Consider the following 15,099-nt stretch of genomic DNA (forward strand, 5'->3'; position numbering starts at 1 on the left):
GTAATAATATTATTTTGTAAAGAATTCTATATTTAAATAATATCATAGGTACGCGTCTATCGTAATTATTATAATAACAATAATTATAATTATTATTATTACAGTACGATTGGAGACCGGTTATCACGACGGCGGCTCGCGCGACAAGTGTCCGGCGAGCGTGTCCTTATCATAACGTCGTAAATAAAGTAAAAACAGCCGTATCACGCGAGAATGTGAGATAGTGGCGTTAAGCGCAGTGTAAACACGCGCATTATCATCGTTTCCGACTGTTCGTCGTCGTATTATTCTATCCGTCGCGGCGTCGTGAAGAAGCAGAACCTTCGTTGTTGCGTACCCGCAAATAATCGCGAACAATATACCTGTTGGCCGTTATAACTATAACCGTGGTCGGCCGGGAAATATTCTAGAAATATCCGTAGGTGTGCGCCGACGCCGTCGTCATCGTCGTAGTTTCGGGTGGAAAAGCTGAGAGGAACCGTACGCGCGGGCTCGGCTGCGGCGGAGGACGACCGGGCACAGCGCAATCGCGGAACGATTTATGTTTCCCGCCGCCGGTGGCCACCCGCAACAGTCGTCGTCGAGACGACGCCGCGCCGCCGTACGTCTGTCGTCTCACTCGGCACCGTCTAACTGCGTACGTGACACTCGCAGTCTGCTGCAGTGGTGAGCAGTCCGTCGTCTCCCGACGGGTTTTCCGTCTTTCTTCCGTCGAGGGGGCAGTCGCGTTTTGCGCTGGGTTTTCTCTGGCTTACGTCGCATTTCCCGTCTTCCTGTCGCGCATTCGTTTCGTCCGTGACATTTGCGTGCCATGGAGGAAGCAACTTCCAACGACGTCGTTGCCAACCAAAACCTCAGCATGCAGAGTGAGTACCGTCGTCTCATTACAGTACTTAGCGATCACATATAATATCATGATGTATTAATGTATCCCCCATCCGTAAACCCGTACAAAAGCGCATCGAGTTAGGTTATTGTTGTGACCGGACTGGGAAAATCTAACGGCGGTTAAGCGCTTTGTTTGGTCGGCAATTTTTCAAACATTCACCCACAAAACCCATCGTCCACACTTTGTCTACTTAGTTTTTTTTTGTTTTAGCTTCTTGGGCTCTGATGGTCATTTTGCTTGGCAATTTCATCTAGAGTTTTTATTCTAATCTTCTGTACTTACCCCAAATATTCTTACTTCCTCGTAGAGTTAAGGAAAGAGGTAGTTGTAAATCCATTTTCCACTCGCTATGTGATTACTAGGTAGGTGTTGTAATGGTTCAAGATAATATTGCATTATCCTAAAGACATTGATATTTTCTCATTGTTTTTAAGGAAAAAATATTCAATGATATTTTATTTGTTAAAATATTTCTATAATTGATTATAATTTGTATGCATTTTAGGTACCATTGACCGTTTACTTCATATGATAACTGAGGAAAGAGATGAAATGGTATTGAATTCAGTTGTAGCGTCTCTTCAAACCTTATCAAAATCTCACTCCACACAAATTGTTCAAAATATGATACATTATAAACTTCAAAATTCGGTAATTATAATATTTGTTTAAGTATATTAAACTACTTATGCAGTTGTCAAATTAGTTAAAATTTTATATTGTATTACTATCTAAGCTAAGACTGCATCAACAATCATTTTTAAATTATAAAACAGTAGTGTAAAAAGTTTTTTGGTGTACTCTTTAATTTTAAGTATCTTGTTGGCTCTTATAACTACAATATTATTAAAAATAAGATGTATTTATTAAACTTATTATTGATACCTATTATTTTCAGTTGAGTGTCGTTGAATCTAAAAGCTTGCTCTCTGCTATGAAACTACTTTGTGAAAGCCACTATGATGATTTTGATGTGGAGCTTACAAATAATTTGGTTCAATTTGCCACAAATGAAATGTTTAAATCCTCAGACTCTCAGTTCCCAGCGTCAGATATGTTGATCATCTTAGGCCGAGGAAGATCTGATCAGGTAAAATATGTGGATAGAATATGATTGTGTGTGGTGCTTATCGACAATACCTATTTTATAATACAATTAGGTATGTTGAATTTATCCCAGAATTTATTTTATTTTTGTGGTGTTGCCTTATTGTTGTATAATATTTACTTTTATACAACTTAAAAATAAAATAAAATATTTAGAACAACAAACGTTTCAGAAAGTTACATAATATTACACAATATTACCTAGGTATTTCATAGTGCTCGCACATCAACACAAGATGTAGTATTATTAATTATTATACAGTCAAACCTCAATAACTCAAATCTTAAGGGATATAAAAATAAATTTATTTATTTTTGATTTATATATCTCTTGAGCTACTTATAAACACTTAGAGACAAGGAATGAAATCAAGTTATGAAGATTTGAGACCTTGAGTTATTGCGACTAGACTCTTTTACCTTATAATATTAATGGAAAATATACAAATTGAAACAAAGCCAAACATTTTTCAATACCAAAATTCAATCTATCCATAAAAATTGCTTTATCCAATTTAAAATGTTATCAAAGTTCAATTAAATTATAAACTTAATGTAAAATTTACAAAAATATATTGATGTATTTATTTTCAATTAAAACTATGTATTTTTTAATTTTTATCACAATTTATTCTAAACCATTAACCATTTTTAAACTATTTTTAAATTACATTTTTTTTTATTAATTATTATTTTAAAGATGTTTAAGGTTTAACTATAATATTATGAGTTGATTGTTGAGTAAAATAAAAATTAGTAAATTTTACCCTTACATACTAATATATTTTTTACTCCAACGAAACATTTAATTATGATTAGGTTATTTTAAAAATTGTATAATTATACATTTTCCTATTTAGTACAAAATCATGTTGTATTAAGAGGACATTACACCTGCATGTGTTGTCTCCGTCTTATAAATGTAAAACATAGAAAAACTGTTTGGCGCAGGAAAGAACCAAGAAGGCTACAGTTATAACTAAGAAAACACATTTTGATCATATAAAAAAGAGAACTTTGGCTATGAAATATCATTTTTATTTTTTGATATTGGAACTATAAAAAAAGTTATTCAAGTTTGATAAACACAAAAATAATTGATTATGAAACAATAAGAACTTTTTTTGTATAAGTGATATCAAAAAAATAAAATTATATTTTACAGATAATGTTCTGAACCTGTAGTGTGTACCAGTTTGGAGTTTTAACTATCACTACAACTAGAGTGGTTCTTTACTGCACAAAACAGTTTTTGCTATGTTATACTTTTGTAAGATGGGGGTATGTGTGTGTAGCGCCCTCTTAAGAAATTCCTTTGTTATTGGTCAAATGTACGTAATTGTATTCTCAAAAGAGTAAATCATATGCGATTGGGTTCTACCCAAATGTATATTTTGCTATTATCACTAATCTAGGTAATAAGTATATTTGTATGATACTCTATCCACAATGAATATGTAACCATTTATTATACACTTAAATTAGTTTTCTTTTATTATACTGTTGAGTCACCATGTATAAATATTAGACTAAAGAAGAATTTTGGTACATTTCTAAATATAAACTAATCAATAGAGCCATCTCATGTTACATTTTTATTGTGGAAAGAGTATAGTCTACTAATAAAATTTAATTTTCTGTCTATAGATTATACAAAACCTTATGTCTCATTTAAAAGAAGGCATTCCTCCGCATCCTTCTATTATATATTCTTTGGGACACCTTGCTTCAAATCACCCTCTTAAATTTATTAACTTTGTTGATCCATTCTTATCAGCTATTTGCTCGATTTTACTTCTGACCAAATCAGATGCTTTACGTAAAATTTATGCCACAGGTTTGTAATATTTACATATATTAATATACTGCATTAATTATACTCTATTATTAAGTGATTTTAAAGTATACAATTAATAGCGTTTGAGGGTTTTTAGAAAGTTGCTTGAATATATTAATAATGTAGTGGTCATTTTTAACTTTGTTTATTTTTGATTCTGAACGGAGCAAGGAAGTTAGTGGTTTTACAATGGTGTTTATTTATTTATTTTTTTTTTTATCCTGTGTACAAAATTTTTATCAGAAGTAGGGCTTCGGTTAAAGGTATAGTATCTTGTCTTTTAGCAAAATGGATCAAAATTTAGAGAGGTCATTTTTCAATTTTCTCAATAACTATTTAGTGGCATGAGAAAACCAACCTAAAAATTACAAATAACCGCTAAAAATGGGATTTTAATTTCTAACGCTTTCTGTATCACCATAGAAACAAATAAAAAATTATATCTTTATTAAGATGTTCGTAACTGCCAGGAGAAGGTTTTTACGAAATAAAATTTTAAGAAAATCCACCGGAAAGGTAGGAAATCTCAAATCTGTATGTCAAAAATACAACAGTGGCGCAACAGTGCATTATATTATATTGGTTGCTATTGGTTAATCGGGCATGTTTGTTGTTTTTATATAATATAAAAATGAATCGCAGAATGTGTTGCTAAGCGCAATAATTCTACTGTACGTGTGTTGTGACTGAACTCCTAAATGGTTTGACCGATTTGAATGAATTTTTTTGTATGCGCTTGCGTTTATTCATCTGATTTTAGGTTAGGTTAGATTAGGATTTTGTATTAATTGATTATATCAATCCACCATAGGTAGAATACAACAAACTTGGTATAACTTTGATACTTTAGAGTTAAATCATACACTAACGTACATACAGCACGGGGTCCGCGATCTACTGCAGGTAGATTGCCTACCTGATAATGTTCTGCTGTCAATCAGAATTTTTATTCCGGGCAACGGAAAAGTTAAGATTAATTTTGAAACCATATATCGAATATTAAATAACGAATTGAACAAAGTTTGAGTTACATATAGTTGGTACACTTAATGGGCAACAAAGTGCACAGGTTCAGCTAGTATTATATAATTAATTCAACTTAAAGCTATAATGAATAAAACCATTATTAAATATTCTGACTGATAAACTGTCTCCGCTCGGAATTGTTTTTCTTATACAGTGATATTATATCAGTGAATTCAAGTTATAAATACAATATGAGATCGAATATGATTACCATCAAATGTTACTTAACTAAAGATTTTTAATTTATTGTAACACAAATTATAAAATATAAATATATTTATTTTAACCATAATATTTATTTTATTTTAGCAATTGGTCAGGTTTGTGCATCTGTTATTGAATGTGAACCATCAGATATAAATGAAATTAAACAAAATTTGTCACCTAAATTAGAAGAAATATACAAAATTATGAATGATGTCTGGTTAATTTCCAAGGATATGAAGGTCAATATTAAACATTTTTTCCTTTTAATGTTATATATATTTGTTTGTAGAATTTAGATAAGTTGTGCTTTATATTATTTTAAATATAAATGTTCAAATCATATTTAGAATCTATCATATAGGTATAGAGCACTCACTGCCCGCGACCACATGTGGCCCTTTAACAAATTTTGTGCGGCCAGCACTAAAACTGATTTTTACCTTCTAAAATCTAACATTCTACACTTGAATAAATAACATAAGACTTATTCTAAAATAATATTTTTTAAACTTTTATAACTATTAACTTTCATAATTATTATCATTCTGAATATAACTAGGAACTAGGTATCTTAACACCCAGGTCTTGGCGGGGAGGACATACCCAACAAAAACACCCTTTTTATTTGTTAGTCAGTGTCATACACAAATTTAAATTTATTTACTGCATGGCCCACAAACAATCTTCATAAATAATATTTTGCCCTTTCCAAAATCCTAGTGAGGACTGCGGATATTGAGAATTATTCATCAGCATTAATAAAGCACATACATGTTATTATAAATCTTATTCCATTATTGAGTATTGCTTCTGTTTAAGTTTAAACTTTATGGTTATATATTATTTGTATGATTAATAATAGGTTATAGATTTCATAATATCCTTTAAAATGTTGATTTTATTCTTCTGTACAATTTATTCTACAAAAACTTTAATATTTTGCATATCATGTTCCGGGCTGAATGTTTTTATTGGTGTTTAATGTTCAACGTATTTTTATTTATTAACTTAAGCATGCTTTTTATAGTTGCACCATTTCAGTTTTATTACGCCACTTTTGACCAGCACATTTAAAGGGGAAAAAAATTACTTCGCTTGCAAGCAAATTTCCTCTTAAATATTTATCTCAATATAATTCCCATCTTACATAACTTTATATGTATCTGAGGGAAAAATAGCTTGATTTTTTTTGTAAAAAAATGTCTTTAACTCTGTGCCGGAGGTACTAATTAATAATGGCACCTATTCAGTGGTATCATTTTATAGTTCTATAGAGGTGTCAAACAAATAACTAACTAAGTCGTATTTTTCTTTTAAAGTGTTATCTTCTATATTCCTTATTCCCTGTTTGATCTGTAAAAAATGTATTATTTTATTATTTTTTTTACAGTTGATTGAACATATTCTTGATGCTTTAAGCTCAATTGTTATGCTGATGAGTATAGAAACATTAAATAGAGATTGTATACCAATTTTGACTAATATACTAAGCTTGTATAAAAAATGTCTTTCTATGGGCATGTCTCGATATTGGGTTTCACAGTACTTGGCAAGTTTTTTGTCCGTGATACCAGAAATTATGCTTGAACCAGTAATAGATAATCTTTTTTCTATATTACATGAAATGGTAATTATAGTTATTCTAAAGGTATATCTAATTTATCTTAACCTAAGAATTATTCTATTTTCAGGTTATTGTAATGCCAGATTATGATTTTCCAATGTCTATTAAAAATCATTCCGAAGTTCTAAGATGTTACACTTATTTAGGTATTGTTTTATCTTGGTAATTGGTAAATTAATGGAAAATTATAATTTATTTTATCTTATTATATTAATAATACACAAAAATATGTAGTTAAAAATGTAATCAACAATATGCTTTTGTTTTAATAATATATTCTGGTAATAACATATAACATTTACTTTTTATTAAAATAATGATACTTATTGTTCGATATATTAATTATACACCTCAATATTTCAGTTATAGCATAGATTAAAATATAACACTGTAGAAAGGCAACACCAATTCAATAATTTATTGCTTATTATATTAATTTGGATAATACTCACTAGTGTCAGGAAAATATGGGGAATAAGTATCTACTTGTCTCCTGCCACTATGCTTACTAATGAGTCAAATCCAAATTAAATAAATGAGCGATAAATAATTGAATTGGCGTTGCCTATGTGTAGTACATTTATATTAACCTATAGTTAGTAACAGTTATAGTTATAGTAACAGTTTATAATATAAAATTCACATCTATAAGTACTCAAAATATGAAAACTTTTTCTTTACACATTATAAAAATTGTCCTAAATTATTTTCTTGAGATTTTAACAACAAAACCTTGTAACATACTAAAATTAAGATATCTAAGGAAAAATAAATAAAACATATGTTTTGTTCAACATTTTTATAGAACAATACATTTACTATTAAATAATAAATAATTTCACTTTAATAACATTAATTCATAGGTATATTTTTATTATAAATAAAAACATAGACAAATGTAGTATCAGTCAAAAATAAAATGCATGTTTCAAATAATGCTCTATAACATTGATTGTTTATTAAAATACGTTTATATGTTAGGTAAGCATTTTGGTGACAAAATATGTGAACTGATATTACGAGACCTAAAATCTAATTCAGAACAAGGAAGAATGGGTGCTTTATTGATTGCATCACATTTATTAAATGCCTCCAATCAGAGTATTAAACTAAAATCGTCAGAAATTATTCCAATTTTATATGATCTACTGAAAAACAATAGCTCATATCAGGTATTTATTAAAGATTATAATTTAATTTTATGTAATTTTAAAAATTAATAATTAATTTCCAGATGAAGAACTTATTAGTAAAAATTTTTATATGCTTTGCATATCAAGGACATTTAACTGAAAAGGATGATTATTTTATTGAGTTTTTGATAAAAAATATTTGTTATTATGGTCCGTCAAATGTAAGTAAATTAAAAAGTATTTAGTTAATATTTTCCATTATTAGTATTTTAAAAATTATTTATATACTCTGTACAAAATATGTTTCTTTTCAACTCGTATATTTAAATACGAGTTGATATTATTATTGATGGGTGTATTTGATGAAAATACATTTTATTTATTACTGAATATCTTGCTGTGCATTAAATTGTGTTAAGACGCTCTTTGTGATAATTAATAAAAAAATTAATTTTATTATTTTTCAATATAATAATGTGTTTTTATGAACATGAAAGATGAAGCAATTCTCAAATTTGTATTAATATTATGACGCGTTAAACGTGCTACCATAATTTTGTTGACTTAGCAAATTTATTGAGTGGATTTGATCTTATTTGAGATTTTTTATCTTAGTAGGCCTATCTTATGCCACCCATACCAACTATCCTAGTCATCGGATTAAATGTTGAAAACAACTTTTTCAATTTTTTGAAATTTAAATTAGAAACATCAAATTCGATTTTTAAATTTTGAATGTTAAGCATATTAAAATGGTAATAATATCGAAGTGAGAAAATTAATCTAGAAATGTAAGGACGTTGTTTTAGAGTAAATAACATTACAAATTCAAATATGTTTTCAGAAATATTATTGGATTAATAAATACAATATAAGCCTCCAGCTAATAGACACTGTGTGTCTGGCAACACAATACTAGTTGGTGTTACAAAATACTGTAATTGCATACTAATCAGAATAATAAAATAATATGTTTCGATAATATTGTGTGCAATGTAATGAACAAGAATATCTTATACTCTTTTGAAATAAAATAAAATAAAATAAATTAAAGATGATATTTTAAACACGATGTCAAGCTATTAAAATATAAGTTAACATTAATATTACACGTCATGAAATATTGATTAATAATATAGATTTTAGAATATAGTTGGACTGTAGAAACAAAACAACTAACATAAAAGCTATATATCAATAGTTGAATGTTGCATTAAAAGGAAAATTAGGCATTTAGGCATTACATTTAATCTGGTCATGTTAATATACTATAGATTTTAAATAAAAATTAATTACTTTTTAATTACTTTTACTTTTAATTAGGAAATTTAAATTATTAATTACTATATTTTTTAGTTAAATAAAATATTTTATTTTTTTAGAATAAATATTCTACTGATAATGATGGGCTCTTAATAAAACAAACTTGTGAAGATGCAATATATATTCTTTGTACATCTATAGAACCAGTACAAGTATTATGTTGGAATAAGTTAATAACATTTTTACTAAGCAATGAATATGAAAATGCCGTACCATCAATTACACGGTCTTTAGCACACATGGCTACCAAATCACATTTAAGTAAGTTGGTAATATTGTCATTTGTATTGAATATTGAGTAAAATATTTGTCTTAACTGAATATAATAATATTTGTTAATATTTAAATATTTAAATAAAGAATTATTAGTTGAAAATTGTATGTATACTTTATTATAAGGAAACAAAAGTTGCTAAATAGCTAATTTTATTTTAATGTATTAAATAATTAAAATATCATTTTAATTCTAGGATCTATAAGATTTGAAAAAGAACAAGATTTGATAATTGCACGATGTCTTTTCTTGTTATGTCAACCATTCAGAGATAACCGGGGTAGTTATGTTATAAACTTCCTATTAAACTATGGTTTTTATGATTTATCTGATAACGAAAAAGAGTTTTGGACAAAACACGCTGAAGTGTTGACAAATTTTCTGGATTGTATGTATAAAAATGAAATTTATATTTGACATAATATAAATTGTAAATAAAACTGTTTTATATAATAATGTTAAATTTTATTTAACAGCTGCATCTGAAAAAAGTGAAAAAGATTGGGAAGTTGTTTTGTTAAGTAGACTCAGCATTATATTAGATGAATGTACACTTAATAAACATTGGTGCTTAGCATTAGTTGGACAACTGTTTGATGAACTAATAAAAAACAGTGAAAATACAAAAATATTTTCTTCAGATATGTTTTTAATGGTTAAAATAATATCATATGTTGCTGCTTATTTCGATTCTGAAGAATTATCTCTCACAAAAAAACTACTGTATTTTATTTTTCAAACTCTTTTAAAAACGTCATTTGAAAATAGTCACGTAAGTTTAATTAATCTATATTAGTGATTATTATTTATTTGCCCAAAGAACTTATTATAAATATATATTTTTCTTTTATAAGTTGAAATTATTAATAAAAGTTAATTATCAAAATATATAAATTACATTTTTTACTTTAAATTACTTACAAAATTAATATATTTATATTACTTAAATTTTTATATTTTGCTATAATTTAATTGTTAAGTGTTAAAATTGTATATTTATATTTGTTTAATAGGAATTTTCTAGAGCTATTGGTGTTTTAAGCCAAGCTCACACTGGAATAGTGGTGAACAAATTATTAGAATTTACCAAATCTGAATTAACCAAACAGCCAAATAAATTTTTAGTTCTTATTAGAGACAAAGGTAATGAAGTAAATAGAGATAAAATTCGATCTGCAATTTCCATAATTATACCTGATATAGTGAAGAATGGAAAGCTTCAATGTGTTATTTATAGCATGTATGATATTGTCATATTGGTTACTCACCAAATTACTTTAACAAAGGTATATTTAAATATATATATTTTTACCAAATTTTTTTATATATATTATATTGTACCTAACTCTATTACTTTTTTATTTGCAGAATTTGGAAACTAAAAAATCATTAGTCGAGTGCCTCCAAGTATTAGCAAATGTTATGAGTAATGTTGAGATTAGTGACACAATACCAAATTTGGCAATTATTCGTGATACGGTCATTAAGAACTTAGTAAATCAAATTGTAAACTCAAATTCAATATCGGATTATATATATTATCAAGTTTTGGCATCTTATATGTAAGTTTTTTTATATTTATTTAATGTTATTGATGTAGGTACTTAATTTGTGATATTGATTTAAAGGTGAAATCAAACTATATTTTGTTTTATTTTTCATGAAATGCATTAACAGTAAACCAGTCCCACACATTGAACCTATAGATTTAAGTACAAGGACATACATCATTACAAAATGTGTGGAAAAGATATTTCTACTCTCATCCTCAGAGATTGTAGACACTGATGGACAACAAACAATATTAACATTGGGACATCTATGTGAGTGTTAATTATCTTTGAATAATTTTTTATATGCAATTCTTAACAAATTGTGAATATTATTAATATTTTAGGTAAAATTCTTGATCAATTGCTTATAATTAGAAGTGGATCCTTTGAAGTAGTTGATGAAATTGTTCTTATACTAGATCCATATATAGTATCACAAAAGAAACAGCAAAGGTTTATTGCTGTTTATTTACTACAAAGTGTTTTGAATTGCTATTATAGCCATAGTAATTCTCAGTTAACAAATGTAATTATTAATTAATAATTGAAATGTTTAATATTGCTAAAATTGTTATTTAAATACATTTATTTTAGCTGCCCATCTGTTTGAATTCGTCTGCACCCTTATTTGCAAAAATGTGTGTGCGTATTGCTGAGCCCGATCTAAAAATAAGTCTTAATGTTTTTAAATGTTTGGATGTTTTACTTAAAATAACTGCTGTATATAAAGGGACTTTTACTGAAAGTTATATAAATGAATCTGAATTTGTAGATAAAATACTGTACAGCAATAAGCCCGAATCATGCAGAAATCTTTTGGAGGTATTACAAAAATATTATATTATAAATATATTTTTCAACTGAGAATTTTTTAGGCTATACAAAAAATATTAAAACCATCAGATTTACCTGTGTTTTGTAAATTATTAATTGATGGTTTGAACGACCATGAAGAAAAATGTCAATTCAAAACTAGTGAAATATTAAATATTTTATTCCCAATTGTTGCTCAACAACTTAATCAGAAGGCCTGTAATGACATTTTAAGTACGATATTATATTATGTACTATGTATTTGTTTAGCTTTTTTTTATTTAATGTGTAAATATATTATTTTTTTGTTATTTTTCTTATCACTAGAAAAATATTTTAAAATTTTAAAACCATGTCTTCTGTTTGAAAATGTTTGTGTTATATATTAAGTAGCGATTTAAATCATGGCAAACTTAAATTTATCTATCATTTACGCCAAATTTTGTGTGTTAATTTAACATATATGTTAAGATCAGTTTTTTTTTTTTACAGATTATTTATTTAAAGAGCTTGAAAACTCAAATGATATCATTAAGGCAAATAATATAAAAGCATTGATTACTTTTGGAAAGTTTATCAAATCTGATTTTATAGAATTACTTATTAATCAAAGCCTGCCATTTAATAAGTAAGTTTTTCTTTTCTACTCTTGGTATGATTATAATTTTAAGTCAATTAATCGGTATTTATTGTAAATAAAGTACTGTTCCAAAATTTACAATATTGCATGTGCATATTATGATTCAACAATTGGGTTCTATGTTGTTATTTTGTCTAGTATAACATAAGTTTTAACTAATAGTATATAGTTACAAATAAGATATTTATTAATTTTATATTTCATTTATACATTTTTTTCTTCGGTTCATTAAATAATTTAGGTTCATTATTTTAAACAAGTAGAACCTTCTTATTCCATAATAATTGTGTGCGTATAGTAACTATTATTTGAATAAATTTCAGTTTAGCTGTACAATTTGACTATAGTTAATTAATTATTGTAAAGTAAAGTAAAGTATACATTTTAATAAGAAAAAGTCAGATACAATATAAAAATATATGTGTTTTATTAATATTGTTTTATATTTATGAATTAATTAGAAAATTATCTTTTATTTATATTGGATACTATAATATAATACTTATTAATTTCAGGACTGTATGTGCTATTTGGCAATCTTTAGGGAAAGATCAAATGTGTTCCCAGATTATAGATACACTTATAGAATTTATTACATTAACACCATTGTATGACACAAGTACGAAACAGTTCCTAAACAAACCAGTTGCTTCGCTAATTCCTATTTCAGTGAGTATTATTTGAATCTGTTTTATTTGTTAAGATATGTGTGTTTAAAGATAATAGATGACTATTATATTTAGTAATTATGAAAGACATAGGCAGGGGCGGACTGGTGGATATAAGGGCTAGTATTTTACGACAATAAATGCCCAAACCAATTTTATTCTGGCCTTTTTATCTATTAATTTTAGAAAGATTTTTTCGGCTATAAATAAGGCCAGCCCGATGTGCTACAGCTGGGCTATACCTTTTAATAATGGACCGGCCCTCTTCACATTTCTATTGTGTTATCATAGGTGATGCTTTTCGGTAACTCGTTACTCTGATACGGTCATATATATATACCGCGATTGTGTACTCAAGTTATGATACATTTACTACATATTAATATATTAATTTTAAATTTAATCATAAAATTGCTGATTGGCGTTTATATATAAATAAATAAATAAATAAATATATCAAATAATATCCAAAATAACCTAAATAATGCATTAAAACCTAAAAATTGTATATGCATGAAAAATGTTATCAATATTAATTTGTATATAGTTAATACCTTAACTGCACATCTATTTCTTTAAATTGTTGTGTTATTGATATATTTAAATATTAAATTATATTTTTTTTTTTCAGGCACTTAGTGGTTTGAATGAAGTTTTAAAACAAATTTCTTACGATTCAGCTATAAACTCATTTCCAAAACTTTTTAATATTATATTTTTGACTTTTTCTGCATTGATTGATGTCCGTTCACCCATAAGAGGAACTAATAAGAACTTATTTGTGTCTTTTAAAGAAGCTTATGATATTAATCCTGCCAAGTAATGCATATTTTTTATTTTTTCCTGTTTAACTGCCTTTTTTTTTGTTAATCTTATACTTTAAATTGTTTTAGAATTGCTCACAAAACATTATATCATTTATTCAAATCTATTAAATTAGAAGAATGTTCAAATCATATAATGCAATCAGGAAATTGCTTGGATACTACAGTTGATATTATAATGCATAAATTAGGGCCATGCATAATAAAGTAATTTTTTAATTAATTAAAAATAATATTTCAACAGTAGCTAAATATTTAAAATAAAGCGGGTAAGTGGATGTTGCTCTGCTGTATAGTAGGTTACAAGTTGGTAAATGTATAATGGATTATATTAAACTTAAATTCAATGATATAATATAATATAATATAATATCATTGTATAAGAAAAACGAATCTTAGCGTAGACGGTTTGTCATTCTGGATATTTTATATTGTTATTATTTATTATAGTGGGTAAAATGAATTAATATTATATTATTATTATTTTTATTCATTTCTATGGTGATAAGCAAAGCGTTAGAAATTAAAATCCCATTTTTAGCAGTTTTTTGTAATTTTTCAGTGGTGTTTTCCGTGATATTAAATAGCTATTGAGAAAATCGAAAAATTACCTCTCTAAAGTACCATCTTGATCCAATTTGCTAAAATATAAGATACTTTATCTTAAAACGAAAGCACGTTTTCTAGTAGAAATTTTGTATACAGTATGAAAAAAAAAAGAATAAACACTATTGTAAAACCATTAGCTTTCTTGCTCCGCTCAAAATGTAAAAAATGATTGACAGAAGCTTCTCAATGTAAATTTTTTGTAATACTGATGGCTTTATGTTAAAATTATTTCCTCTTGGAATATAATATATATTATTATGAAATGTATAAATATATATATAATTCTATCATTAAAATCTCAATAATTTTCCAACTTTTAAATTATAAATAATTTTATCTTCTTTTTAGATATAAAAATCGACATAATATGATGTCTAAACTATTCCTCACATTTATTTATTTATGAGTCGCCAATTTTATTGTTGAATTTCTAACCTTTGTCATATTAAAAAATAACCCACCTTATCATTTTTTGTTATTCCTATTTATAATTTATAACTAAGACATCAGTCAATTATTTTTGTCCTTTAGAAACTCATAGTAATTTAGTTGTTTTATTCCTTTTTCTAAAT

The 15,099-nt window shown here is 26.8% G+C and overlaps 2 protein-coding genes across 2 annotated transcripts in view; both read left to right on the forward strand.

The window, feature by feature from the left end:
* The window catches only part of LOC103309980, a 9,165-nt gene extending 7,058 nt beyond the window's left edge, over positions 1–2,107 (forward strand). Inside the window, exon 4 of the mRNA XM_008186840.3 lies at positions 2,050–2,107. The gene's annotated coding sequence lies outside the window, so the exon portion shown is untranslated. The remainder of the gene's footprint in view (positions 1–2,049) is intronic.
* The window catches only part of LOC100571277 (maestro heat-like repeat-containing protein family member 1), a 19,500-nt gene continuing 4,556 nt past the window's right edge, over positions 156–15,099 (forward strand). The window contains exons 1-22 of the mRNA XM_008186837.3: positions 156–866; positions 1,395–1,540; positions 1,788–1,979; positions 3,644–3,833; positions 5,169–5,305; positions 6,457–6,693; positions 6,758–6,836; positions 7,672–7,862; positions 7,925–8,044; positions 9,206–9,407; positions 9,617–9,808; positions 9,897–10,192; positions 10,434–10,706; positions 10,789–10,982; positions 11,098–11,243; positions 11,318–11,499; positions 11,568–11,795; positions 11,849–12,020; positions 12,279–12,414; positions 12,942–13,095; positions 13,726–13,913; positions 13,988–14,125. Coding sequence (XP_008185059.1) covers positions 812–866; positions 1,395–1,540; positions 1,788–1,979; positions 3,644–3,833; positions 5,169–5,305; positions 6,457–6,693; positions 6,758–6,836; positions 7,672–7,862; positions 7,925–8,044; positions 9,206–9,407; positions 9,617–9,808; positions 9,897–10,192; positions 10,434–10,706; positions 10,789–10,982; positions 11,098–11,243; positions 11,318–11,499; positions 11,568–11,795; positions 11,849–12,020; positions 12,279–12,414; positions 12,942–13,095; positions 13,726–13,913; positions 13,988–14,125 — 3,848 coding nt within the window. The 5' untranslated portion in view covers positions 156–811. The remainder of the gene's footprint in view (positions 867–1,394; positions 1,541–1,787; positions 1,980–3,643; positions 3,834–5,168; positions 5,306–6,456; positions 6,694–6,757; positions 6,837–7,671; positions 7,863–7,924; positions 8,045–9,205; positions 9,408–9,616; positions 9,809–9,896; positions 10,193–10,433; positions 10,707–10,788; positions 10,983–11,097; positions 11,244–11,317; positions 11,500–11,567; positions 11,796–11,848; positions 12,021–12,278; positions 12,415–12,941; positions 13,096–13,725; positions 13,914–13,987; positions 14,126–15,099) is intronic.

This window comes from Acyrthosiphon pisum, chromosome X, assembly GCF_005508785.2.
Source record: "Acyrthosiphon pisum isolate AL4f chromosome X, pea_aphid_22Mar2018_4r6ur, whole genome shotgun sequence".
In the NCBI taxonomy this organism is placed as follows: domain Eukaryota; kingdom Metazoa; phylum Arthropoda; class Insecta; order Hemiptera; family Aphididae; genus Acyrthosiphon; species Acyrthosiphon pisum.